The 26,512-nt window shown below is 43.3% G+C and overlaps 1 protein-coding gene across 1 annotated transcript in view; it reads left to right on the forward strand.

The window, feature by feature from the left end:
- LOC126260861 (neurotrimin-like) overlaps window positions 1-26,512 on the forward strand; it is a gene marked incomplete at its 3' end in the record, with an annotated part of 376,714 nt that overhangs the window by 112,293 nt on the left and 237,909 nt on the right. The window contains exon 5 of the mRNA XM_049958274.1: window positions 13,635-13,772. Within this exon, the coding sequence (XP_049814231.1) occupies window positions 13,635-13,772 (138 nt within the window). The remainder of the gene's footprint in view (window positions 1-13,634; window positions 13,773-26,512) is intronic.

Raw genomic sequence — 26,512 nt, forward strand, 5'->3', positions numbered from 1 at the left:
CTTAAGGACAAAAGTGAATTTCGAATAATGTTTCACTGCCAAGTGACATAGCTCGATGAATCTCAGACCACTCAGAGAAAATTCTGATACGGTACGGTGTAGGACAGAAGGTAGATGAAAGAATTACACAATGAGACGATCGGAAATGATTCTTTTGTTCAAAGACAATAGTTACACCGAAGTCGCCGCCAATAATGATTGCCACCTGGACATTACCAAAAGGCAGAACATGGGTCTTAATAGGGTGTGCGATCACCATAGGCAGCCGTGCATTCTCTGCAACTCGCTCCCAGTTGGGACCCGTCCGCCCCCGGTAACTGTGTGGCCGTCAAGTGCACCGTAACTTAAACCAACTCCAACGTGTGTCCTATGTCAACATGTATGTCGCCCATAAACTGGTACACGTCGCCCAGATCCTCCCAATGCCGTTACTCCTTGGCCGTCGCATCCAATCAGCCTTTGGATATTTCGTGTCAGCAGGGGCACTTTTCAAAGTCCGCTACAACACTCTAACACTGCCTCCTGCAAAAGGTGGCCTCGGACTCGTCAACGTGCGGGCACGAGCTTCTGCACTCTTTGTCCACACTCTGTTGCGGCACTGGCAGGGGCCGGTCCCGTCCTTAACACGCAGTCTCTTAGATATCCTCCGACCAGCACCTCTCGATCCACCGATCAATTTGACACCTATTTCTCCATTACTGTACCACTTCGCCAATTGTTTCATGGAACTCAGCTACGTTCGGGCCGATCTTCCAGTCACCCGTCCTCCCCGTTCAAAAGATGATTATCGTTTGTTCATGCTGTCCAACCCTCGCGACCGCAAGGTGCTACAGCACCCTGACATTAACTGGCGAACGGTTTGGGGGGGGGGGGTGCATACACCCTTTTTACCGTCGTCTGTGTCTGCATTCTGGTATGTTTTAGTCTATGGCAAATTCGCGACTAATAGTCGACTTTATCGCATAGGACTTGCCACCTCCCCACTCTGCCCTGACTGTCAGCTCGAAGACACCGACGAGCACCGTCTTACGTGCCACCTAAAACGAAACGTATGGCTCCTCATCCAACGCATCGTGGCCTTTTACCTCCGTGCCCCGCCAACGACGGTAACCCCGGATTTCTTGTTGTTGCCCCAGACATTTCACTACCCTCTTGCTAAGCACCATACCCTAATCTGGTTTCGAGGACAGGCTTTAGAATACCTCTTTCAGAGTGGTCCGCATACAGTCCTTGAATTCTGGTACAAAGTTGTGACCGCGCATACCACCCTCACCAGAAAACCATCTTACCGACAAGCTTTTGCCGGTTATCTCCGCAGCGTCTTCCTTGATCCCCCTCAAAGTTGGGGTGTGCCATACCTACCTGTCACATGATGCAACACCCTTATCCACGTTCTCATGCATCGACCACAAAATAAAAATAAAAAAAGGAAGAAGACAATATTTTATATTTTGTTGTATTTAATGTTTTTCTCCCCCTCCATGAACCATGGACCTTGCCGTTGGTGGGGAGGCTTGCGTGCCTCAGCGATACAGATGGCCGTACCGTAGGTGCAACCACAACGGAGGGGTATCTGTTGAGAGGCCAGACAAACATGTGGTTCCTGAAGAGGGGCAGCAGCCTTTTCAGTAGTTGCAGGGGCAACAGTCTGGATGATTGACTGATCTGGCCTTGTAATATTAACCAAAACGGCCTTGCTGTGCTGGTACTGCGAACGGCTGAAAGCAAGGGGAAACTACAGCCGTAATTTTTCCCGAGGACATGCAGCTCTACTGTATGATTAAATGATGATGGCGTCCTCTTGGGTAAAATATTCCGGAGGTAAAATAGTCCCCCATTCGGATCTCCGGGCGGGGACTACTCAAGAGGACGTCGTTATCAGGAGAAAGAAAACTGGCGTTCTACGGATCGGAGCGTGGAATGTCAGATCACTTAATCGGGCAGGTAGGTTAGAAAATTTAAAAAGGGAAATGGATAGGTTAAAGTTAGATATAGTGGGAATTAGTGAAGTTCGGTGGCAGGAGGAACAAGACTTTTGGTCAGGTGATTACAGGGTTATAAATACAAAATCAAATAGGGGTAATGCAGGAGTAGGTTTAATAATGAATAAAAAAATAGGAGTGCGGGTTAGCTACTACAAACAGCATAGTGAACGCATTATTGTGGCCAAGATAGACACAAAGCCCATGCCTACTACAGTAGTACAAGTTTATATGCCAACTAGCTCTGCAGATGATGAAGAAATAGATGAAATGTATGACGAGATAAAAGAAATTATTCAGATAGTGAAGGGAGACGAAATTTAATAGTCATGGGTGACTGGAATTCGTCAGTAGGAAAAGGGAGAGAAGGAAACATAGTAGGTGAATATGGATTGGGGGGAAGGAATGAAAGAGGAAGCCGCCTTGTAGAATTTTGCACAGAGCATAACTTAATCATAGCTAACACTTGGTTCAAGAATCATGAAAGGAGGCTGTATACATGGAAGAAGCCAGGAGATACTGACAGGTTTCAGATAGATTATATAATGGTAAGACAGAGATTTAGGAACCAGGTTTTAAATTGTAAGACATTTCCTGGGGCAGATGTGGATTCTGACCACAATCTATTGGTTATGAACTGCAGATTGAAACTGAAGAAACTGCAAAAAGGTGGGAATTTAAGGAGATGGGACCTGGATAAACTGAAAGAACCAGAGGTTGTAGAGAGTTTCAGGGAGAGCATAAGGGAACAATTGACAGGAATGGGGGAAAGAAATACAGTAGAAGAAGAATGGGTAGCTCTGAGGGATGAAGTGGTGAAGGCAGCAGAAGAACAAATAGGCAAAAAGACAAGAACTAATAGAAATCCTTGGGTAACAGAAGAAATATTGAATTTAATTGATGAAAGGAGAAAATATAAAAATGCAGTAAATGAAGCAGGCAAAAAGGAATACAAAAGTCTCAAAAATGAGATCGACAGGAAGTGCAAAATGGCTAAGCAGGGATGGCTAGAGGACAAATGTAAGGATGTAGAGTCTTATCTCACTAGGGGTAAGATAGATACTGCCTACAGGAAAATTAGAGAGACCTTTGGAGAAAAGAGAACCACTTGTATGAATATCAAGAGCTCAGATGGCAACCCAGTTCTAAGCAAAGAAGGGAAGGTAGAAAGGTGGAAGGAGTATATAGAGGGTTTATACAAGGGAGATGTACTTGAGGACAATATTATGGAAATGGAAGAGGATGTAGATGAAGACGAAATGGGAGATAAGATACTGCGTGAAGAGTTTGACAGAGCACTGAAAGACCTGAGTCGAAACAAGGCCCCGGGAGTAGACAACATTCCACTAGAACTACTGATGGCCTCGGGAGAGCCAGTCATGACAAAACTCTACCATCTGGTGAGCACGATGTATGAGACAGGCGAAATACCCTCAGACTTCAAGAAGAATATAATAATTCCAATCCCAAAGAAAGCAGGTGTTGACAGATGTGAAAATTACCGAACTATCAGTTTAATAAGTCACAGCTGCAAAATACTAACGCGAATTCTTTACAGACGAATGGAAAAACTGGTAGAAGCTGACCTCGGGGAAGATCAGTTTGGATTCCGTAGGAATGTTGGAACACGTGAGGCAATACTGACCTTACGACTTATCTTGGAAGAAAGATTAAGAAAAGGCAAACCTACGTTTCTAGCATTTGTAGACTTAGAGAAAGCTTTTGACAATGTTGACTGGAATACTCTCTTTCAAATTCTGAAGGTGTCAGGGGTAAAATACAGGGAGCGAAAGGCTATTTACAATTTGTACAGAAACCAGATGGCAGTTATAAGAGTCGAGGGGCATGAAAGGGAAGCAGTGGTTGGGAAAGGAGTGAGACAGGGTTGTAGCCTCTCCCCGATGTTACTCAATCTGTATATTGAGCAAGCAGTAAAGGAAACAAAAGAAAAATTCGGAGTAGGTATTAAAATTCATGGAGAAGAAGTAAAAACTTTGAGGTTCGCCGATGACATTGTAATTCTGTCAGAGACAGCAAAGGACTTGGAAGAGCAGTTGAACGGAATGGACAGTGTCTTGAAAGGAGGATATAAGATGAACATCAACAAAAGCAAAACGAGGATAATGGAATGTAGTCAAATTAAGTCGGGTGATGCTGAGGGAATTAGATTAGGAAATGAGACACTTAAAGTAGTAAAGGAGTTTTGCTATTTAGGGAGTAAAATAACTGATGATGGTCGAAGTAGAGAGGATATAAAATGTAGACTGGCAATGGCAAGGAAAGCGTTTCTCAAGAAGAGAAATTTGTTAACATCGAGTATAGATTTAGGTGTCAGGAAGTCGTTTCTGAAAGTATTTGTATGGAGTGTAGCCATGTATGGAAGTGAAACATGGACGATAACTAGTTTGGACAAGAAGAGAATAGAAGCTTTCGAAATGTGGTGCTACAGAAGAATGCTGAAGATAAGGTGGGTAGATCACGTAACTAATGAGGAGGTATTGAATAGGATTGGAGAGAAGAGAAGTTTGTGGCACAACTTGACTAGAAGAAGGGATCGGTTGGTAGGACATGTTTTGAGGCATCAAGGGATCACAAATTTAGCATTGGAGGGCAGCGTGGAGGGTAAAAATCGTAGAGGGAGACCAAGAGATCAATACACTAAGCAGATTCAGAAGGATGTAGGTTGCAGTAGGTACTGGGAGATGGCTCTGAGCACTATGGGACTCAACTGCTGAGGTCATTAGTCCCCTAGAACTTAGAACTAGTTAAACCTAACTAACCTAAGGACATCACAAACATCCATGCCCGAGGCAGGATTCGAACCTGCGACCGTAGCGGTCTTGCGGTTCCAGACTGCAGCGCCTTTAACCGCACGGCCACTTCGGCCGGCTACTGGGAGATGAAGAAGCTTGCACAGGATAGAGTAGCATGGAGAGCTGCATCAAACCAGTCTCAGGACTGAAGACCACAACAACAACAATGTTTTTCTAATATTTTTGTTTAACTAATAGTCATTTGTATATGTTTAAATGGTACCTTGAAGAACTCTTGCATAGTGTATATATATGTACTGTTAGTTTGTTCAATAACGATTATTGAAAAAAAAGGAAGAAGACAGAATACCGGGCCTGAGTCGTGCTTCGGTAGCTCAGTTGGTAGAGCACTTGCCCGCGAAAGGCAAAGGTCCCGAGTTCGAGTCTCGGTCGGGCACACAGCTTTAATCTGCCAGGAAATTTCAAGACAGAATATGTTATATTTTGTTGTATTTAATGTTATTCTAAAAAAAAAAACAAGAAAAAACGAAAACGGTAACGTGCTTGCCTGTCAGGTGTATGCTGCCTTTGTTCGCTTTTCGAGACCCGCTGAAAGCCAGATATTTAATTCTTTTGTAGCATAGCTACAAGCGGACACATAAAAAATAAAAATAAATAAATGAATAAAAATGGGCAGCGCGACAGGCTGTCAATCCTAAGGGCCCGGGTTCGATTCCGGGCTGGGTCGGGGATTTCCTCCGCTCAAGGAGTGGGTGTTGTGTTGTCCAATTATCATCGTTTCATCCCCATCGACGCGCAAGTCGCCGAAGTGGCGTCAAATCGAAAGACTTGCACCAGGCGAGCGGTCTACCCGACGGGAGGCCCTCGTTACAGGACATATTTTTAGCTGGGACCTGGGGTTGGTAATCAGTTCTTGTGATGGGGCGTTCCATTCATCCACTAACACGGTTGACAACTGTTGGATGGTCATTGGTGCATGAAGGCGTGTTGCAGCACGTTTTCCCGCTGCATTCCACACCTGCTCTATGGGAACGGGCAAGCCAGTCCATTTGCTGAATACGCTCTCGTTTCAAGAGATACTGCACTAGCGCTGCTCGGTGCGGTCGCGCATTGTCGTCCATAAAAGTGAAGTCAGGACCGAATGCAGCCCTCAACGGATGTGCATGGGGAAGGAGTGCAATGTCACAACAGCGTTGACCAGTGGGTGTACCGTTTCACGGATTTGGAGGTCATTATGTACCACTGTGCATCATTATGCCTCTCAACACCGTAACACCTGGGCCATCAAAACGACGGGAGGCCATAGTCACACGTAATTTACATTTATTTAGGAGAGGAACATGATCGTTTTGGTGGTCAAGGTGTTATGGGATGGGGAGACACAATGTTGCATGGGCATGCTGATCTTAAGATCTTTGGACAAGGTACGCTCACTGGTCAAGGTCATTTGCAACACGCCGGCCGGGGGGACGAGCGGTTCTAGGCGCTACAGTCTGGAACAGCACGACCGCTACGGTCGCAGGTTCGAATATTTCTTCGGGCATGAATGTGTGTGATGTCCTTAGGTTAGGTAGGTTTAAGTAGTTCTAAGTTCTAGGGGGCTGATGACATTAGAAGTTAAGTCCCATAGTGCTCAGAGCCATTTGAACCATTTTAACCATTACAACACTATATTCGTTCACCATGGGCGTCTTCTCAGGGGCGCTTTCGGCCCTCACTTCTTCCTTATGCATGTGTCTGCGCTACTGCATCGAACTGTGCAGGTGTAGGAGCTCCTGGGACGAGGGGATGTTCGGCGAATGTACCGGCTTTGCCCGTTTCTCCGACTCAAATGCCATAGAGCACGCTTGGGGTGCCTTGGGAAGAAGAACTGCCGTACGTCCACTAACACCTACGAGCCTCCAACAGTAATCAACAGAGCTGGTAGCGGAACTGAACATCCTACCAGAAGATGCCTTTACAACATTGTGGGCAGGATGAGTTCGCCTTCCTGAGCATGCACTGCCACCTGCTGTTCGACATCCTATTACGGGCCGTGTCCCGTCTCTTTTAAAGTCCATCACAAATCGATGTGAATTCAGTGTAATTATTGTCTTTGAATTAAACCGTCATTTCTGTTAGTCTCATTGCTCATTTTTTCCAATTATCGTCTGATTATACTGTAACAGTTCTTTTTATTTTTTCTTGTGTTACTTGACAGTGATACCATTCGAAAGTTATCTTCGTTCATACGTTTCGCACAACAGTGTACAATTCAAGAACTAAGACTTCCGCAAAGGTTTTGGACTCTCTACTGTTCTACTGAACGAGTTAGTAATAACTGTACTTATATTCTGTCACTGATGCGACTGCAACACAGTCGGCCATAGATTACAGAAGCCAGTATATAATCCCAGGATGACGATACGCTCCTTGGCTTTTATACGTCATTCGATACAGTTTCGCCTCCTAGCAAGCAAACTAAAATCTTACAGAATATTACAACAGATTTGTAACTGCATTAAAAGTTTCCTCAAAAAACACGACCAGCTTAATTCTGTGCTCTCAAAAAGGAGGCATCATATGTGAAATAGCTTCTGGCCTATCTTGAAGGAGTGTTACTGGGCTCCTAACGTCTACAGTCTACATAAATCACCTTTGAAAATTTTAACGACCTTAAAAGATCCATAACCGCAAAATGTGATGGAGTATCTGACCGGCAAGAATTAATGTACAGAGAATACACAATACTATTCCTAAGATAATTTGCACAGATATTTCAATTTTACCGTCAGCTGTAATGTCATTATCAGTTTATTGGAAATCGGTTTCGACGATACACGTCGTCATCATCAGACGCTATAAATACACAGGGCTGAATGTTCTCGAAACATATCAGTTATGAAGTGTCACGTGAACATAACCGGTATCCACATCAGCTCTTGTAACAAGCAACCACATACCGTACGATTGATGACTTTCTGGAAAATTCAGCCACTTCGTATTTAGAGGGCCTGGTGCTGACGAAGTGTATCGTCGAAACTGGTCGCCAGTAATTGATAATGGAATTACAGCAGACGGTACTGTGGAAAATGGTAATATTCCTATTGGCTATGGTCCCTCCCTCCTATTTAGGAATTATGGATATGCCGAAATTTGCAGTGATTCCTTGGTAGATTCCTAAAGTACTGAAATTCATCTGCGATAGGGTAGAAACACTGCGTGCGTTTGATTCTGTGTACTCCGCGCCAGTCCAGTGCCATTAACAGGCTGGATGAATTAAGCACGCAGACTAGAATCAACGGTCGATTAAGCCAGCGCGCGAGCTCGTCAAACTCTAGTGGCAGACGCTACAAGAGAGGCGTATTGGATCACGGCGAGCTTTCGTGTTAAAGTACCGAGAGTGCACGTTCCGAGATCAGTCAAGCAATGCATTATCTCCTCCAGCATAGGTCTCACTAAATCAAAGGTTATATCGCCGCTGAGTGTGGCGTGGAGCAGAGAGATGGGGGCCTGAAGAGCGAGAGAGAGAAGTATATGATTAATGATCAACTATGTTCTCTTTACCACACAGAACACAAAAGGGGAAGGCGTTGAGGAGTATGTAGTATTCAGTTATCAGTCGCTGTTAAATGCCACTAAAGGAAAATTTTCTTATTGAATCGTCAATCTTTTGACTCATCTGATGCGGCCTTCCAAGATGGTTCAAATGGCTCTGAGCACTATGGGACTTAACATCTGAGGTCATCAGTCCCCTAGACTTAGAACTACTTAAACCTAACTAACCTAAGGACATCACACACCTCCATGCTCGAGGCAGGATTCGAACCTGCGACCGTAGGAGCTGCGCGGTACCGGACTGCAGCGCCTAGAACCGCTCGGTCATAACGGCCGGCAGCCTTCCAAGACTTCTCTATTGTGCTATCGTCTTCCTCGTACACCTAAAGTCCTTAGTTATTTGTTGGATGTATTCCAATCTCTTCCTCCTCCTACAGCTTACCCTCTACAGCTCGGTCTAATATCACGGATGCTATTCGCCAGTGTCTCGGCACATGTCCAATCATGCTGCCCTTCTTGTCAGAGTTTTCCACATGTTCCTTTATAAGCCGATTCTGCGGAGGACCTCCTCATCCCTTATCAGTCTACCTGATTTTCAGCATTCTTCTGTAGCACCACATCACAAAAGCTTCAACTCACTTCTGTTCTAGTTCTCCCACAGTCCGCATTTCACTACCATACAATGGTGTGGTACAAATGTACATTCACACTCTCAGTCCGTATTCTGTACTCATTAGACTGTTTATCCCATTCAACTCATTCTGTAAGCCGGCCAGGGTGGCCGAGCGGTTCTAGGCGCTACAGTCTGGAACCGCGCGACCGCTATGATCGCAGGTTCGAATCCTGCCTCGGTCATGGATGTGTGTGATGTCCTTAAGTTAGTTAGGTTTAAGAAGTTCTAAGTTCTAGGGGACTGATGACCTCAGAATTTAAGTCCCATAGTGCTCAGAGCTTTTTTTTCATTCTGTAATTCTTCTTCGCCTTTACTTAGGATACCAACGTCGACAATGAATTTTATCACCAATATTCTTTCACCTAAATTATAATCCCACTTTTGAGCATTTCCTTTGTTTCCGTCATTGCAACTTCGACGTATAGGTTGAATAATACGTGGTGGAAGATTGCATCCCTGTCTTACATCCTCTTTAATCCGAGTACCTCGTTCCTGATCTATTTCTATTATTCCCTCTTGGTTCTTGTACATATTATGTATTATCCGTTTTTCCTTATAGCTTACTCCCAGTTTTCTCAAAATTCCAAATATCTTACACCATTTCAATGGGCGAGGAGATCCCATGAATGCGGCTTGTTTTGTATGTCTTACTTCCGTGATCAATCACTACGTCAGAACTGCTTCTCTGGTGGAGCCTTATCTTTAGAAAGCCAAACTGATCCACAACTTATAGATCCTCAGTTTCCTTTTCCATTCTTCTAGTTACATTCTTGTTAGCAACTTGAATGCTTGAGTCGTGAAGCTGATTGTCCTATAGTTCTCGCATATACCTTCTCCTGCTGTCTTCGGGATTGTTTGGATGACATTTTTCCAAATCTTTGATGGCACGTCTCCAAACTCACAGATTATAGACAGCAACCTCAATAGTCGCTTAGCTGCCATTTCCACTTCCCCCCAATGATTTCTGATATTTCGAAGAAATATTAACTATCCCTTTTGCATTATCTGATCGTAAGTCTTCCAAATCTCTACTAAATTCTGACTCCAGCACTGGACCCCCTATGTCTTCCAAATCTATTTCTAATTTCTGAACTACGTCATCCCCAACCCAGATGTCTTCAGCGAACTCTTTCCACTTATTCGCTCTCTCCTCTGCCCTTAAGGGTGAAATACCTGCTGCATTTTTAATGTTGACGTCCTTGCTTTTGATTTCACCAAAAGCTGTTTTGACTTTTCTATAAGCAGAATAGGTCCTTCCTACGCCAATTTCTTGATCGATCTCTTCACATTTTTCATACAGCCATATCTCCTTGACTTCCTCTGCACTTCATTTCATTCCTAACTTGCTCATATTTCTCTACTCCTGAAATTACCTGATCATTTTTGCGTTTCTATCTTTCGTCGATTAATTGCTGCATTTCTTCTGTTCCTCATGGGTTCTTCGCAGTTACCTTCCTTGTACCTGTGTTTATCAGTCCAACTTCCGTGACTGCAATTTTTAGATATGTCCATCCCCTTCAAATGAACTGCCTGCAGTGGCATTCATTACGCGGTGTCTACAGCCTCAGAGAATTTCAACTCGTTTCATCATTCTTCAATACTTTCGTAATGCTCTTCTTTCAACATTGATTTTGTTTCGGACGATTCTCTTAAGGTTCAATATGCTATTCAACGTTAATAGATTGTGATCCATACCTGTACCTGCTCTTCAGCACGCCTTACAGCCCAATATCTAATTTCGGAATCTCTGTCTGACCATGATGTAATCCAGCTGAAATCTTCCCATATCTTCAGGTCTTATCCAAGTGGACCACCTTCTCTTACAATTTTTGAACAGTGTGTTCGATATAATTAGCTGAAATTCATTCCAGAATCCAATACGTCTCCCACCTCCCTCATTTCTATCTTCAAGCCCATACTCTCCCGCATCTCTTACTTCTCTTCCTTCCTCTACCACCACGTTTCAATCCTCCATGATTGTTAGACTATCTTCTCCTTTCACAAACTGAATTACTCTTTCAAAAGGCTAATTATATTCTCTAAATCTTCATCTTCTGCTTGTAACGTAATGGATACTTGCATTATTGCTGTTAGCGTTCGTTTGTTGTCGATTCTGATGAAAACAACCCTATCACTGAACTGATTGCAGTAGCACACTCTACGCCTTACTTTCTTATTCTGAAAGAATCCTGCTGCTGGTGATGTTACCCTATATTCGTCTTACCAGAAATCCTTATCTTCTTTTTATTTCACTTCACTGACCCCAACTATATCTAGACTAAGCTTCTTGCATTCCACGCTCCGATTCATAATATGTTCCCCTTTCCTTGGTTACTCAGTTTTTTCTTGGATTCCCGGCCCCTCCCCCCCTCCTCCTTGGCAGTCCTCTCATGGAGATCCGAATGTGAGAGAAATTCGATATTTTTCCCAATGGAGAGATTATCAAAGCACTTTTTCAGCCACACGCGACATGTCCTGTGGACACACATTGTGTGGATACACATGAACGGTTTCCATTGCGTTCTGCATTCTCATGCCGTTTTTCATTGTTATTTCTTCCGCCTTCTAGGGGCAATTTCCCACCCCAAGGACAAGAGGTTGCCATAAAATTCTGTTCGCATCTCCGCCCACTTTACAAGGCCTTCGGTAGAACGAGAGTCATTCCTTATACAGGAATTATCGACCACCTTTACTGATGGTTTTTATTCAAAATTCAAGCATTGGCTGGTTTCGAATACGGGACCCAGGACGTCAAGGCCAGTCACAATACTACAACATATTTTGCTATGAAGCCCACTGGTAGATTTACTTGCACTTTTTCACCATCTTCCTTTATACGAGTAATTTAGTATAATTCAGCGAGATATGAATTGGTAATACACATAACTTATGCCCTGTTCATGGAAATGAGTAAAAGTAACGCTCGGAGGACAACAGTTTTTCTTTCAGTTTGGCCAGAAAATAACTATGAGTATCACAGTAAGTTTGTGGGTGCAAAAACGTCTAACAGCAGTAATATATGAAGCAAAATATACTGTTGAATGACGGGATATCATCTGAGATAACCTGCATTGACTACGAAAACTTAATTTTGGTCCGACAAAGCCTGCTGTCTGTGTTTAAACTGATTCTAATATCCTGCACATATTTCGCCGTAGTCGTAATCTCGGCAAAGGATAACACGTGAAATACAGAAATATAAGGCGAAATTTAATTTTAGTGCGTAGCATACGAATGATGATATCACATTAAACTGCTACTGTTGTTTTTCTATGTCCTTAATGCATTGTTGTATCTGTAGAAGTCGTCAGCGCATGCCAAATTCTGTGTAAGTTAATTTTCCAAATATTTCTGCTGAGTTTTTGGCAAAGCAGATTGAATAAAAGGTAAAGAAAATAAAGAAAAGTTCATGACTGAAATGTAAATATTTTTCTAGAGAGAAAACACCTTCTCAGGAAACACTAATTTGCTCAACAAGAATAGATATGAGAGAAAGGAAGAATTTCTTGCCCCTTGAAGGTCCGGGGACGGGGGAGAGAAACACAGCTCAATTCAGGTGCTAACGCTGTGTGAAAATAACGAAACTGGTTTAGGAGAACACGAAAACTAAATCGATAGGGGCCGCTAGCACCTGTTTAAAAATCACCTCACTAATTCCTAAATGATACTGAGAAGACTTTTGTACAGCTACATGACGACTTTGAAAAAATCGAACAGAGAATAAGGAAAATGAAATTTTTCATTATCATCTTGGACTGGGAAAAAATTGAACAAGGGAAATGTTTCCACATCAGACTAAGGAGGCGGGAGGAGGATACATTGTGTCACATTCACAATTGAATCGCTAACCGATACACGTAACTGGAAAGAAATCTGGCCAGTAGAACACGTGTAATATGTAAATAACATGAGAAAAACATAGACCAGGAAGAAATCGTTGTGTGAAAGCAGCCAAAGAGGATACAAAATGTCTGGAATTTGTACACAATTTAGAATCAATATAGTTCACTTAATAGGAACTAAAAGTATTGGTCATTATCTTATGAGGATATTACTGACAGGCTGCATCATGATAAGACAAAATTTTGAAATTATATATTACATTGCAAAGTAGTCGCAGGCACGTAAGTGGATTCAAACGATAACTTAAAAGTAATGAACAACTTGTTGAAACTTCAAAGCAGTGACTGAAAGAAACGGTTGCACTAGGAAGTGAAATCACCTCAAACGGTTTACAATAACTCTAAATTCTATGAAGTGCATGCCAATGAACTGTACAAAAATGTAGTGGATAGTTTAATAAAAGGGTCGGTTGTAATAAGTAAGCAGAAAAACAGGGTAGGCCAAAATATGCGAAAAAAACATACTTTGCCAATTAAATACTTCAGGTCCAAAATGCAAATGTTGACCAACGGAGGCAGGAATATGGGTTGTTTAGAATTTAAATCAGTACTGTCTCTCACCATTCTTGTACACTCTGTAAGGGCATAAATTCTTATAACGTGGTCTAGTTGTAAAATAGGATTAACTTTAGCCTATCTTATGTTCAATTAATGTCAAACATTACTGTGAGACTTTTCATATACTTTGCCTGAACTCCGGTTCATTTCTCTCATCTGGAAACCTATAGTGTTCACGTCCCTCTTTATTACTGCTGGGCTGTTGCAGTTCCGCCGATGATCTGGATCCAGAACCAGCTTGTGGGCGCGTACGAGGGCCAACAGATGACCCTGGAGTGCCATTCGGAGGCCTACCCCAAGTCCATCAACTACTGGACGCGGGAGAAGGGCGAGATCATCGCTCAGGGTCAGTCAGCAGCGCAGCCATATCGCCAACCATCATGCTAACGTAGATACTGCACACTACTGGAAACTGCTGTCGAAGAATACCGGATGTAAAACATTACACTACATAACGCACTACTTTACCTTTAGTTTTAGGAACTCTTAAGGAAATGCTTCATCATCAGAGCTGTTAGAGGACACCGAAGGAAGCCAATAACACGATTAAACATAGGTCCGGATGTGACGTATTACGACAGAGTACATGGACACATTGTAACTACGTCCCGGGGGATTCAAACTGCAGATATGCAATGGAGGACAAACAAATTACAGAAAGTGTTCCACATGGCCACCGTTCATGTGAGGGCAGGCTACAGCACCTCTCCTCTTATGTGTCCGTACTTGTTAAAAAAAAATCCCAGCAGATTTCCGAAAGCACTGACAACCACCCACAATGTGTTTTCGGAGTTCATGGTCACTACCAACAGGGATGGAATACAACAAAGGTTTCAAACATTCCTGAAAAAATATCCAGCGTTTTCAAGCGGGGGATCTGGGAGGCCATTTTATTGGTGAGTGATGACCGACACACTTGCTCCCAAAACGCTATTTACCAATAATTTGATATCCATAAAAATGACAATATCAAATGAGGGCAGTTTATCACTTTGTAATTTATGCCTCACATGCAGTGTTTCGAAATAATCGCGGCATTCACGTTATCTGTGTTATAATATTAGCATGACTGCACTTGTGCAGACGCCCTACCGGGGAAACCATTAATTTCATAACTTATTTTTATTAGAATATATGCTTTATTCTTTGCTCTCTACTCGCTTTCGTTTTTACTTACAATAGCCAAACACCTTGAACAGAAGGTCTTCCTTTATGTTGAATGATAAGCGAAGGTACTCTCGCTTTATAAACTTACGTAGCACATTATATACATCAGTAATTCTCTGTAAAAATGAAAACGGTTTTGGAAGAAGTAGTTAGTAAACTTCAAAGAAAGTTTTGAAACCCCTCATATCCGAGAGTTATGGAACCTGTACAGAAAATTGGAATAGAGATCAACATAAACATCAATTCCGCCATTTTTATTGCTCATGAAAACCAGACACTGCATGTTGAACCATCATACAGCGAGACCTTTAGAGGTGGTGGTCCAGATGGCTGTACACATCGGTATCTCTAATACCCAGTACCACGTCCTCTTGCATTGCTGCATGCCTGTATTCGGGGTGGCATACTGTCCACAAGTTCATCAAGCCACTGTTGGTACAGATAGTCCCACTCCTCAACGACGATTCGGCGTAGATCCCGTAAAGTGGTTGGTGGGTCACGTCGTCCATAAACAGCCGTTTTCACTCAATCCCAGGCATGTTCGATAGGGTTCATGTCTGGAGAGCATGCTGGCCACTCGAGTCGAGCGATGTCGTTATCCTGAAGGAAGTCATTCACAAGATGTGCACGATGGTGCGCGAATTGTCCACGAAGACAAATGCCTCGCCAATATGCTGCCGATATGGTTGCACTATCGGTCGGAGGATGGCATTCACGTATCGTACAGCCGTTACGGCGCCTTCCATGACCAACAGCGGCGTACGTCGGTCCCACATAATGCCACCCCAAAACAGCAGGGAAGCTCTACCTTGCTGCACTCACTGGACAGTGTGTCTAAGGCGTTTAGTCTGACCGGGTTGCCTCCAAACAAGTCTCCGACGATTGTCGTGTTGGAGGCATATGCGACACTCATCGGTGAAGAGAATGAGATGCCAATCCTGAGCGGTCCATTCGGCGTGTTGTTGGGCCCATTTGTACCGCGCTGCATAGTATCGTGGTAGTAAAGATGAACCTCACCATGGACGTCGGGAGTGGTGTTGCGCGTCATGCAGCCCATTGAGCACAGTTTGAATCGTAACACGACGTCATGTGGCTGCACGAAAACTATTATTCAACATGGTGGTGTTACTGTCAAGGTTCCTCCGAGCCATAATCCGTAGATAGCCCTTTGGCGGCCTGAGAGAGGTATGCCATCGACATTTCCTGTCTCTTTGTATCTCCTCCATGTCAGAACAACATCGCTTTGGTTCACTCCGAGACGCCTGGACACTTCACTTGTTGAGAGCCGTTCCTGGGATAAAGTGACAATGCGGACGCGATCGAACCGCGGTATTGAGCGTCTAGGCATGGTTGAACTACATACAACACGAGCCGTGTACCTCCTTCGTGGTGGAATGAATGGAACTGATCGGCTGTCTGACCCACTCCGTCTAATAGGCGCTGCTCATGCATGGTTGTTTACATCTCTGAGCGGGTTTAATGACATCTCTGAACAGTCAAAGGGACTGTGTCTGTGATACAATATCAACAGTCAACGTCTATCTTCAGGAGTTCTGGGAACTGGGGAGATGCAAAACTTTTTTTGATGTGTGTAGATAGCACAGTAATAAAAACTTTATACGTGGCAGAAAGTTTTAAAATTTCACTTTTTCATGTTAATGAAAACTTGGAACAGGAAATTCATTCAGTTAATGTAGAACAGACTTCATATTTGCTTCAAAGGAACTCATAAATTACAGTTTATGCAATAGTTAATGTGTACTACTATGTCGCATTCAAAATAAGTAAAAAATGCCCTTTTTTACACCATATTCTGCCAATACCAGATTGGAGGGAACCGCGAACTGGTAACAACTGAAATCGTAAGTTTTAGAAAGGTTGAGAAATCTAGAGTTAACTGCAAAGTTTAGCGGCACAGAAATCTGTAAGGCAACTTATATTGTGTACTTTTATTCACTTAAGTTCTACGGGGTAAAACAGTGGGGAAATCTTCACATATATAAACAAAGAAATAATTTACTTTTGTTTAATGTTAGGACTCCTAAATCTGGTACATATTTATGTGAACAGTTGTTAGCACTAACTTACTTGTACAATGGATTTCGGATGAAGATACTTGTTAACAATTCAATCATGTTTAAAAATATTAAAGCTATCCACAAAAACTAATTTAAATAAAACTTATTTTCACTGCTCTCTGTAGAATCCGAATTTAGCTCAAATACAAGAAACAATTGCACGTACAAGTCAACTACTTTCTTCGCGTTCTTTCTGCATTTCCATAAAGAAGTATCATTTCTAGTTATTTTGTTTGTAAAAGACTTTTGTTTTTTATTTATTTATTTTCTCATACGGATTAGCACTTGACACACATGAGCGGCACAAACGGATCGAAAGCTACTTTGCCTCTGTGGCCCTTTTATACCGAGATCGCAACGGTGCAACGGTTTCCTACTTATTCGAAGTGACGTGTTCCCTAACTTGTGTTCGAAATTGCGAACTTCCGCATAAGACAGAGATCGGTTTCATGCCAAAACAAATTAAAACCACTGTGAGCATCCGGTCAGCCGAGCGCTGTTGGCAAGCGGGGTGCACTCAGCTCTTGTGAGGCAAACTGAGGAGCTACTTGCTTGAGAAGTAGCGTAAACTGACACACGGTCGGGAGAGTGGTGTGCTGTCGATATGCCCCTCCATATTCGCGTCCAGTGACGCCCGTGGGCTGAGGATGGCCCGGCGGCAGGTCGGTACCGTTGGGCCTTCCAAGACCTGTTCGGACGGAGTTTAGTTTTAATCCTTTCGCTGCTGTGGGCGTGTGTACATGTCCTGCTATGCCGCTCCCCAAGGGTTGTGGACACGAGTAAGCGCGCCACTAGGATCTGCTACAGTGCTACGGACATCTGCATGCGTCCTGAGCCGCTGACCTCTCACTGCTGTGGAGAGGTTACTTCCACATCTCGGTGAACAAAGAAGTTTTGAGTATTTATCATACAGCATATGTGCCTCATTACTTGCTATTACTTGCAAAAATCAATGTTTAGATATATGGAATCGCTTATGGGGTATGAAGATTGATATTATCACATGATTCGCCACGAAGATTGATATGACCACGTGATTCGCCATGCTAAAAGACATGAATGGGCGCGCCGCGCCGCCCCTTTTACATCCTTCGGATATAAAACCCAATAACTTGAGAACAACATGAGATCTGCTTCTCCTCTCAGTTTTAAATAAAATTAGATTTCTTCTGTACATATCACTCACTGCAATGTACAGCTAAAATCTCCTCTGAAAAAATCTGGAAAATTTCGTGCAATGTTGTACCTAATTTGATGCAACGCAGAAAGTATGAAGGATAAGGATAAAAAAAAAGCAATTCAGTATTTTATAGAATGGAGATATCAGATTGTAAGATGTGCAAAATCAAAATTTTTTCTCCTGATAGTTTTCGAAAAAATAGGATGACAAGTATTTCACATCGGCCGGAACGCAGTCTCTCAGCATTGGCACCAGCATTTGGCGAGCAGTTCAGCCATAATAAAAGCCGCCTCAATACTGAATGCCAAGTACACGTCTGTAGCAGGAAAAATGTCAATTTTAATAAGTAAAGCTGGCCGCTTTCCTCAGGTGCAAAGGGGGTAAGTAACGTGGCCACTGCGAGACTAGACGAGTAGCGGGGTACTAGATTGTTTGTCTGAGTTTTGTCACGGAAGTAACACGGATTCGTGAATTCTCATTTCACAGACAGTCGTCTTCATATACGGTACTTAGGTACATTTGTAGCAAGGTACATTAAATTAATACTGTTGTAATACAATGTTGTTGTTGTGGTCTTCAGTCCTGAGACTGGTTTGATGCAGCTCTCCATGCTACTCTATCCTGTGCAAGCTTCTTCATCTCCCAGTACCTACTGCAACCTACATCCTTCTGAATCTGCTTAGTGTATTGATCTCTTGGTCTCCCTCTACAATTTTTACCCTCTACGCTGCCCTCCAATGCTAAATTTGTGATCCCTTGATGCCTCAAAACATGTCCTACCAACCGATCCCATCTTCTAGTCAAGTTGTGCCACAAACTTCTCTTCTCCCCAATCCTATTCAATACTTCCTCATTAGTTACGTGATCTACCCACCTTATCTTCAGCATTCTTCTGTAGCACCACATTTCGAAAGCTTCTATTCTCTTCTTGTCCAAACTAGTTATCGTCCATGTTTCACTTCCATACATGGCTACACTCCATACAAATACTTTCACAAACGACTTCCTGACACTTAAATCTATACTCGACGTTAACAAATTTCTCTTCTTCAGAAACGATTTCCTTGCCATTGCCAGTCTACATTTTATATCCTCTCTACTTCGACCACCGTCAGTTATTTTACTCCCTAAATAGCAAAACTCCTTTACTACTTAAGTGTCTCATTTCCTAATCTAATTCCCTCAGCATCACCCGATTTAATTTGACTCCATTACCCTCGTTTTGCTTTTGTTGATGTTCATCTTATATCCTCCTTTCAAGACACTGTCCATTCCGTTCAACTGCTCTTCCAAGTCCTTTGCTGTCTCTGACAGAATTACAATGTCATCGGCGAACCTCAAAGTTTTTACTTCTTCTCCATGAATTTTAATACCAACGCCGAATTTTTCTTTTGTTTCCTTTACTGCTTGCTCAATATACAGATTGAATAACATCGGGGAGAGGCTACAACCCTGTCTCACTCCCTTCCCAACCACTGCTTCCCTTTCATGCCTCTCGACTCTTATAACTGCCATCTGGTTTCTGTACAAATTGTAAATAGCCTTTCGCTCCCTGTATTTTACCCCTGCCACCTTCAGAATTCGAAAGAGAGTATTCCAGTTAACATTGTCAAAAGCTTTCTCTAAGTCTACAAATGCTAGAAACGTAGGTTTCCCTTTTCTTAATCTTTCTTCTAAGATAAGTCGTAAGGTTAGTATCGCCTCACGTGTTCCAACATTTCTACGGAATCCAAACTGATCTTCCCCGAGGTCCGGTTCTACCATTTCCATAATATTGTCCTCAAGCACATCGCCCTTGTATAAACCCTCTATATACTCCTTCCACCTTTCTGCCTTCCCTTCTTTGCTTAGAACTGGGTTGCCATCTGAGTTCTTGATATTCATACAAGTGGTTCTCTTCTCTCCAAAGGTCTCTTTAATTTTCCTGTAGGCAGTATCTATCTTACCCCTAGTGAGACAAGCCTCTACATCCTTACATTTGTCCTCTAGCCATCCCTGCTTAGCCATTTTGCACTTCCTGTCAATCTCATTTTTGAGACATTTGTATTCCTTTTTGCCTGCTTCATTTACTGCATTTTTATATTTTCTCCTTTCATCAATTAAATTCAATATTTCTTCTGTTACCCAAGGATTTCTATTAGCCCTCGTCTTTTTACCTACTTGATCGTCTGCTGCCTTCACTACTTCATCCCTCAGAGCTACCCATTCTTCTTCTACTGTATTTCTTTCCCCCATTCCTGTCAATTGTTCCCTTATGCTCTCCCTGAAACTCTCTACAAACTCTGGTTCTTTCAGTTTATCCAGGTCCCATCTCCTTAAATTCCCACCTTTTTGCAGTTTCTTCAGTTTCAATCTGCAGTTCATAACCAATAGATTGTGGTCAGAGTCCACATCTGCCCCTGGAAATGTCTTACAATTTAAAACCTGGTTCCTAAATCTCTGTCTTACCATTATATAATCTATCTGATACCTTTTAGTATCTCCAGGATTCTTCCAGGTATACAACCTTCTTTTATGATTCTTGAACCAAGTGTTAGCTATGATTAAGTCATGCTCTGTGCAAAATTCTACAAGGCGGCTTCCTCTTTCATTTCTTCCCCCCAATCCATATTCACCTACTATGTTTCCTTCTCTACCTTTTCCTACTGACGAATTCCAGTCACCCATGACTATTAAATTTTTGTCTCCCTTCACTACCTGAATAATTTCTTTTATCTCGTCATACATTTCATCAATTTCTTCATTATCTGCAGAGCTAGTTGGCATATAAACTTGTACTACTGTAGTAGGCATGGGCTTTGTGTCTATCTTGGCCACAATAATGCGTTCACTATGCTGTTTGTAGTAGCTAACCCGCACTCCTATTTTTTTTATTCATTATTAAACCTACTCCTGCATTACCCCTATTTGATTTTGTATTTATGATCCTGTATTCGCCTGACCAAAAGTCTTGTTCCTCCTGCCACTGAACTTCACTAATTCCCACTATATCTAACTTTAACCTATCCATTTCCCTTTTTAAATTTTCTAACCTACCTGCCCGATTAAGGGATCTGACATTCCACGCTCCGATCCGTAGAACGCCAGTTTTCTTTCTCCTGATAACGACGTCCTCTTGAGTAGTCCCCGCCTGGAGATCCGAATGGGGGACTATTTTACCTCCGGAATATTTTACCCAAGAGGATGCCATCATCATTTAATCATACAGTAAAGCTGCATTTCCTTGGGAAAAATTACGGCTGTAGTTTCCCCTTGCTTTCAGCCGTTCGCAGTACCAGCACAGCAAGGCCATTTTGGTTAATGTTACAAGGCCAGATCAGTCAATCATCCAGACTGTTGCCCCTGCAACTACTGAAAAGGCTGCTGCCCCTCTTCAGGAACCACATGTTTGTCTGGCCTCTCAACAGATACCCCTCCGTTGTGGTTGGACCTACGGTACGGCCATCTGTATCGCTGAGGCACACAATCCTCCCCACCAACGGCAAGGTCCATATACACTGAGTAAAAGAAAAATGGCATTAATATCAAGTATCAAACTTTTGTGATGATGTCTCTTACTTCATTTTAATACGGGATGAGTCAAAAAGGACTTTACAGCTTTGGAATGTAATATAAATTTATTGAAATAACGTACGGTATCGGTAGATATCCATTTTGTACCAAACGACCTCTAGTTTGGTTCACGTAGTGCGTCATATACCCCAGCCGCCACCAGGAGCGCCAGCGTAGACCACAGTTAAAATGTCTTCTTTTAGTGATGCGGAGCATGCTCGCTGTGTGTTTTCGCTCCATGAAACGAACTCTGCAACAACTGTCCAGCGTAATGTTCGCACCGAATACGCTGAAGAGCCTCCAGGCAGGAGATAAGTGAACATTATTGACACGGGTTGTTCGTTGTGATATGCTAAATCACCAGATCGCCCGCGTCGTGATGATTTATGTTGAACAGTTTAGTGAGAGCTTTGCACCTAGTCTGCGAAAATCAATGCGGCGTGCGTCCCGTGAGACTGGCATTTCGCAAAAGACTGCTTGGCAAGTACTCCGTAGACGTTTAGACTTGAAACCATACGGATTCACAATGGCATAGCACATTAGTGATGCAGATAAAGTTATTCATAGGGAATTCTGTGCGGAAATTTTGCATCAGATAGAGGACGAAGAGACATTCCTGAACACAATAATCTTCAGCGATGAGCAAACGTTTCATGTCAGTGGCATGGCGAACACCCGCTACTGCAGAATACAAAACTAAACTCCTCCTGCACAGGCCACGAAGGCCCAAAGGTACCGACTAGTCGCCGTGTCATCCTCAGCCCACAGGCGTCACTGGATGCGGATATGGATGGGAGTACACCGCTCTCCCGGCCGTATGTCAGTTTTCGAGACCGGAGCCGCTACTTCTCAGTGAAGTAGCTCCTCAGTTTGCCTCACCCCGCTTGCCAACAGCGCTCGGCAGACCGGATGGTCACCCATCCAAGTGCTAGCCCAGTCCAACAGCGCTTAACTTCGGTGATCTGACAGGAACCGGTGGGCCCACTGCAGAATATGGGCCAGCGAAAATCTACATACAACCCTGGAAAACATTCGAGACAGCCTCAAAGTTAATGTGTTTTGCACAGGAGATTCAAAGTTAATTTCGTGTTACGTTTTTACTTGGTTTTCATTTGTTTTCTGACAACTCCAGCACGTAGACGAGTTTTTGATCCCGAGCTCAAAGTCAACATTGTGATATGTAATTACTAACGTTGTCTTTCAGTGAATGGTACACTGTGAAAAATTTTTGAATAGGTCTTTCGGAGAGGAAATGAATTACCGAATAAAAAATACAAGGTGCTTTTAAAAAAGTCATACCGCTGTTCATATCTTTGTAAAAAACAAAGCTACAACGAAGGCAGTCATGCTGATCGATATCCCCCTAGCGGCTAAAGAACATTTGCTTGAAACATTTTGTAATTTGCATCTGGACAAAGTTATTTAGGGTGGTCATGATAAATGGGACACCCTGTGTATACAATTGACCTCAATCTGTTGCGGAACTATAGACCACGCCCTGTTCTCATTTGTTACGAAGATTTTCGAAAACGAAAATCTCCCCTGTAAAAGCCAATAATGAATCCGCAAACAGAGATCTTGCGAAACTCAACTCCATCTGTTTTCCCACGACATCCACAGCGCTGCAGACATCGGCACTCAGGGTAACGTCAAATTCTTCGACTTCAGGAAGGCATTTGATATTGTCCCGCACTGCCGTTCAATGAAAAAATATGAGCTTACAGGGGCCGGATCAGACTGAGACTGGATTCAAGACCTCTTATCCGACTACATTCAACACGTTACTCTTAACGGAACAAAATCGACAGGTGTAAATGTAATATCTGGGGTACAAGCACCCTTAGGAAATGTGATAGGAGTCACTAATGTTTTCAGTGTACATAAATAATCTAGTAGAAAGCGTCGGTAAGTCTTTAAGATTGTTTGCGGATGATGTGGTTGTCCATAAGAAAAGTTGTAGCGCCAGAAGACAGTATAGCTTTACAGACTGACCTGCAGAGGACTGATGAATGGGACAGGACCTGGCAGTTGACAGCGTACGTAAATGAACATATTGGGCGCAAATAGGAAAGGAAACCACTTCTGTACAACTACACTATTAGAGAGAGATTGCTGGAAACAGTAATCGCCCGTGCCCAGGACTACCTAACCGAAGTGACCTTAAGTGGATTGACCACATGAAACAAATAACAGGAAAATTGGATGCCAGACTGAGATTCAAAGGAAGAATCTTAAGGAAAAATTACTCGTCCACCAAAGAAGTGACGTACAAGGAGCTTGCTCGACTGATTCTTGAGTACGGTTCATCCGTATGGAACCCTTACCAGATAGGACTCATAGAAGAAATAGAGGAGTCCAACGAACAGCGGCCTGTTTCGTCACGGTATCATTTAGACAGCGTGAGCGCTTTACAGAGTTGCTCAACAAACTCTAGTCGCAGACTCTACAAGAGGGGACTTCTCCATCACCGAGAGATTTACTACTCAAATTTCGAGAGAATACTTTCAGTGAAGATTTAGACAATATATTAATTTTTTTGAAAGTCTCTTCGGGTTTGCTGCCGGATCCTAAAATCAACTTGACTCGATATTTAGGCGATCCATCTGGTCGCCATCTTCAGGAAAATGCTGCTTCTGCTGAGGAGTCCCGCTGAGAACTGACGCCAGGTTGCAAATCGACGTCCTATACAGGCCACCGTTCAGCACACGGCGCATGCGCCGCCCATCACGGTTTCTGCCTTCCAAGACAGGGGGGTGGCGCCGCCCTTAGTGAAACACTGCTGGCAACGATATATCGCACTCAGGGCCGCACCGAAGAACGTTCAATTTTGATGCGAGATAATACAGGATTCCATGTCTTGCTAAGAGGAAACCCATTGCCTCTGTTGATTAAATTATCAGCCTACCTAATTTCAATCGCCTCTTTATAGACACTGTTCCAAAAACCGGAAATGTTGGCAACTACCACAGTTTCATCAAATTTCATACTGTGTCCCTCATTTAAGAAGTGTTCTGCTACTGCCGATTTTTCCGGCTGTTGTAGCCTCGTATGACGGCGATGTTCCACACATCTGTCATCCAATGTGCGAATCGAACGGCCAATGTAAGCTTTGCCACATTGACACGGAATTTTGTAGACACCGGGTTTCCTAAGCTCCAAATCATCTTTCACAGAGCCGAGCAGTGCCCTAATCTTAGAAGGTGGACGGAACACACTCTTAACCTATATTGGACGTCGATTTGCAACCTGGCGTCAGTTCTCAGCGCGGCTCATCAGCAGAAGCAGCATTTTCCTGAAGATGGCGACCAGTTGGATCGCCGAAATATCGAGTCAAGTTGATTTTACGATCCGGCAGTAAACCCGAAGAGACTGCGAGGCGCCGGGGCTAGCAGTGTATTTAACACTAAATTCTTCTCGAATCTTCATATGGAAATGATGCTCTAAGCCCCCCCTTTTCTAACTCCTACTTTTGCTGTTGCACATGGATTAAGAAGAAACGCGAACTGACTGTAATCGACCCTGCAAGTGGAGTAGCAAAGAGTTTGGCACCTGCAATAATTTAATCTGATAGACATTAATTAAATAAAGGAAAGTTTCAGTAACGTAGTGAGAAATGAAAGGGTTGCTCTACCGATTAACAGAATGAAAGTTCTGTCCAAAATAACAAATTGATTTATTATGACTAAACTCAAAATCATAAACAAAACACATGAAACATTTACAATACATCAAATTGGATCAAATCGGATGCTCAAATAAATGCTGTGAAGGTGAAGTTGTCCATAAACTAGATTGTGACATTTATGACGAAGTGGTATGTGGAGCCAATTCCTTGCAACTCAAATCTTAAGAGAAACACCCAGCCAACTCAACATTAATTGCTGCTATGGTAGTGATAACTTAGAAAATGAACACCGAAGACAGAACAAAGCTAGAAAAGACGAACAGGCGCGCTCTGCTGATCTCTGATTATCACAGTGCAAATTCCCTAGTCTGCCAGTGCTTGGGACATACATTAACAAGCTGTCTTCTTAACTGCAAGGACACGATCTGGCGTACCGGAAGTGATGGCTGGTTGCTTCGACGTCCCGTCGTGGTGATGATAATGTCGCGAGTATAGCCCAAAACAAATTGTCCTGGTCTGGTTGTTCCAGACTAAAGACTTCCTATCAATACAAACGCGCCTCTGAGGGAGACGAAGAAGGCTCGCCACACAATCACTGACGGTACAGTGATTGATTTTAACAAGCGAAGTCACACAGTAACTCCGATACAGTCAACTTTAGCCAAAACTGCCCAAGACAGACAACATGGGCCTCTTGTACACAGAACACTCAGTTGCCAACTGTACTTGGAAAGTTACGTTCCAATCAGCAACTCGAAAACCGGCGGAAAATTCCACTCTATTGCCGAAGCACTACCATTCCACCAATGGAGATTCTTGGCGACAATTCCTGCGCCGATTTTGCTACGTCACAGAGCTATGCCCTGAGCAAGCCAATCACAGTTACGATTTTGCAGAAAACGCAGGAATTTGCCCGCCAAGACTGCCTGGGGACACAAGTCACTCCCACGCTGGTAGCCCGCCAGAAAGTGTTTTCGCTAAGTTTCTGCGAAGTATCGGAATCTCTAGCCCAGCCGCTCCTTCAGGCCCCTGCGGGCGTGTCGCCGCCGCTATTATGACAATGTCGGCGTCTGGAAAGCATTCACTCGACTCCCTCACACTCGTCGGCTTAACCCTTTCAAGATCAGCAGAGCCCGCCTGTCACCGGACCACCCTGGTGACGAGAGACGCTGCGTGGGAAGTCCGCGTGTGAAGGAATAGCAATTTTTCACCGCATGCAATTAGAGTGGAAAATCGAATTACTCAGAGTAAGATAGAAATATGAGAGGGGGCTTCTGCCACCTCTCAAGACTTTCAAGACTTATTACGCCGGGAAAGCCTACGTAATCACAATATATTAATTCCTCCTAAATACATCTCACGAAATGGCCACGGCGAGAAAATTCGAGAAACTAGAGCTAATACGAAGGGTTACCGACAATAATTCTTCCCTCATGCCATTCGAGAGAGGAACTGGGAAGGGGACCGGAGGCATCAGTTAGTGG

The sequence above is a fragment of the Schistocerca nitens genome, chromosome 5 (genome assembly GCF_023898315.1).
Source record: "Schistocerca nitens isolate TAMUIC-IGC-003100 chromosome 5, iqSchNite1.1, whole genome shotgun sequence".
Taxonomy (NCBI): Eukaryota; Metazoa; Arthropoda; class Insecta; order Orthoptera; family Acrididae; genus Schistocerca; species Schistocerca nitens.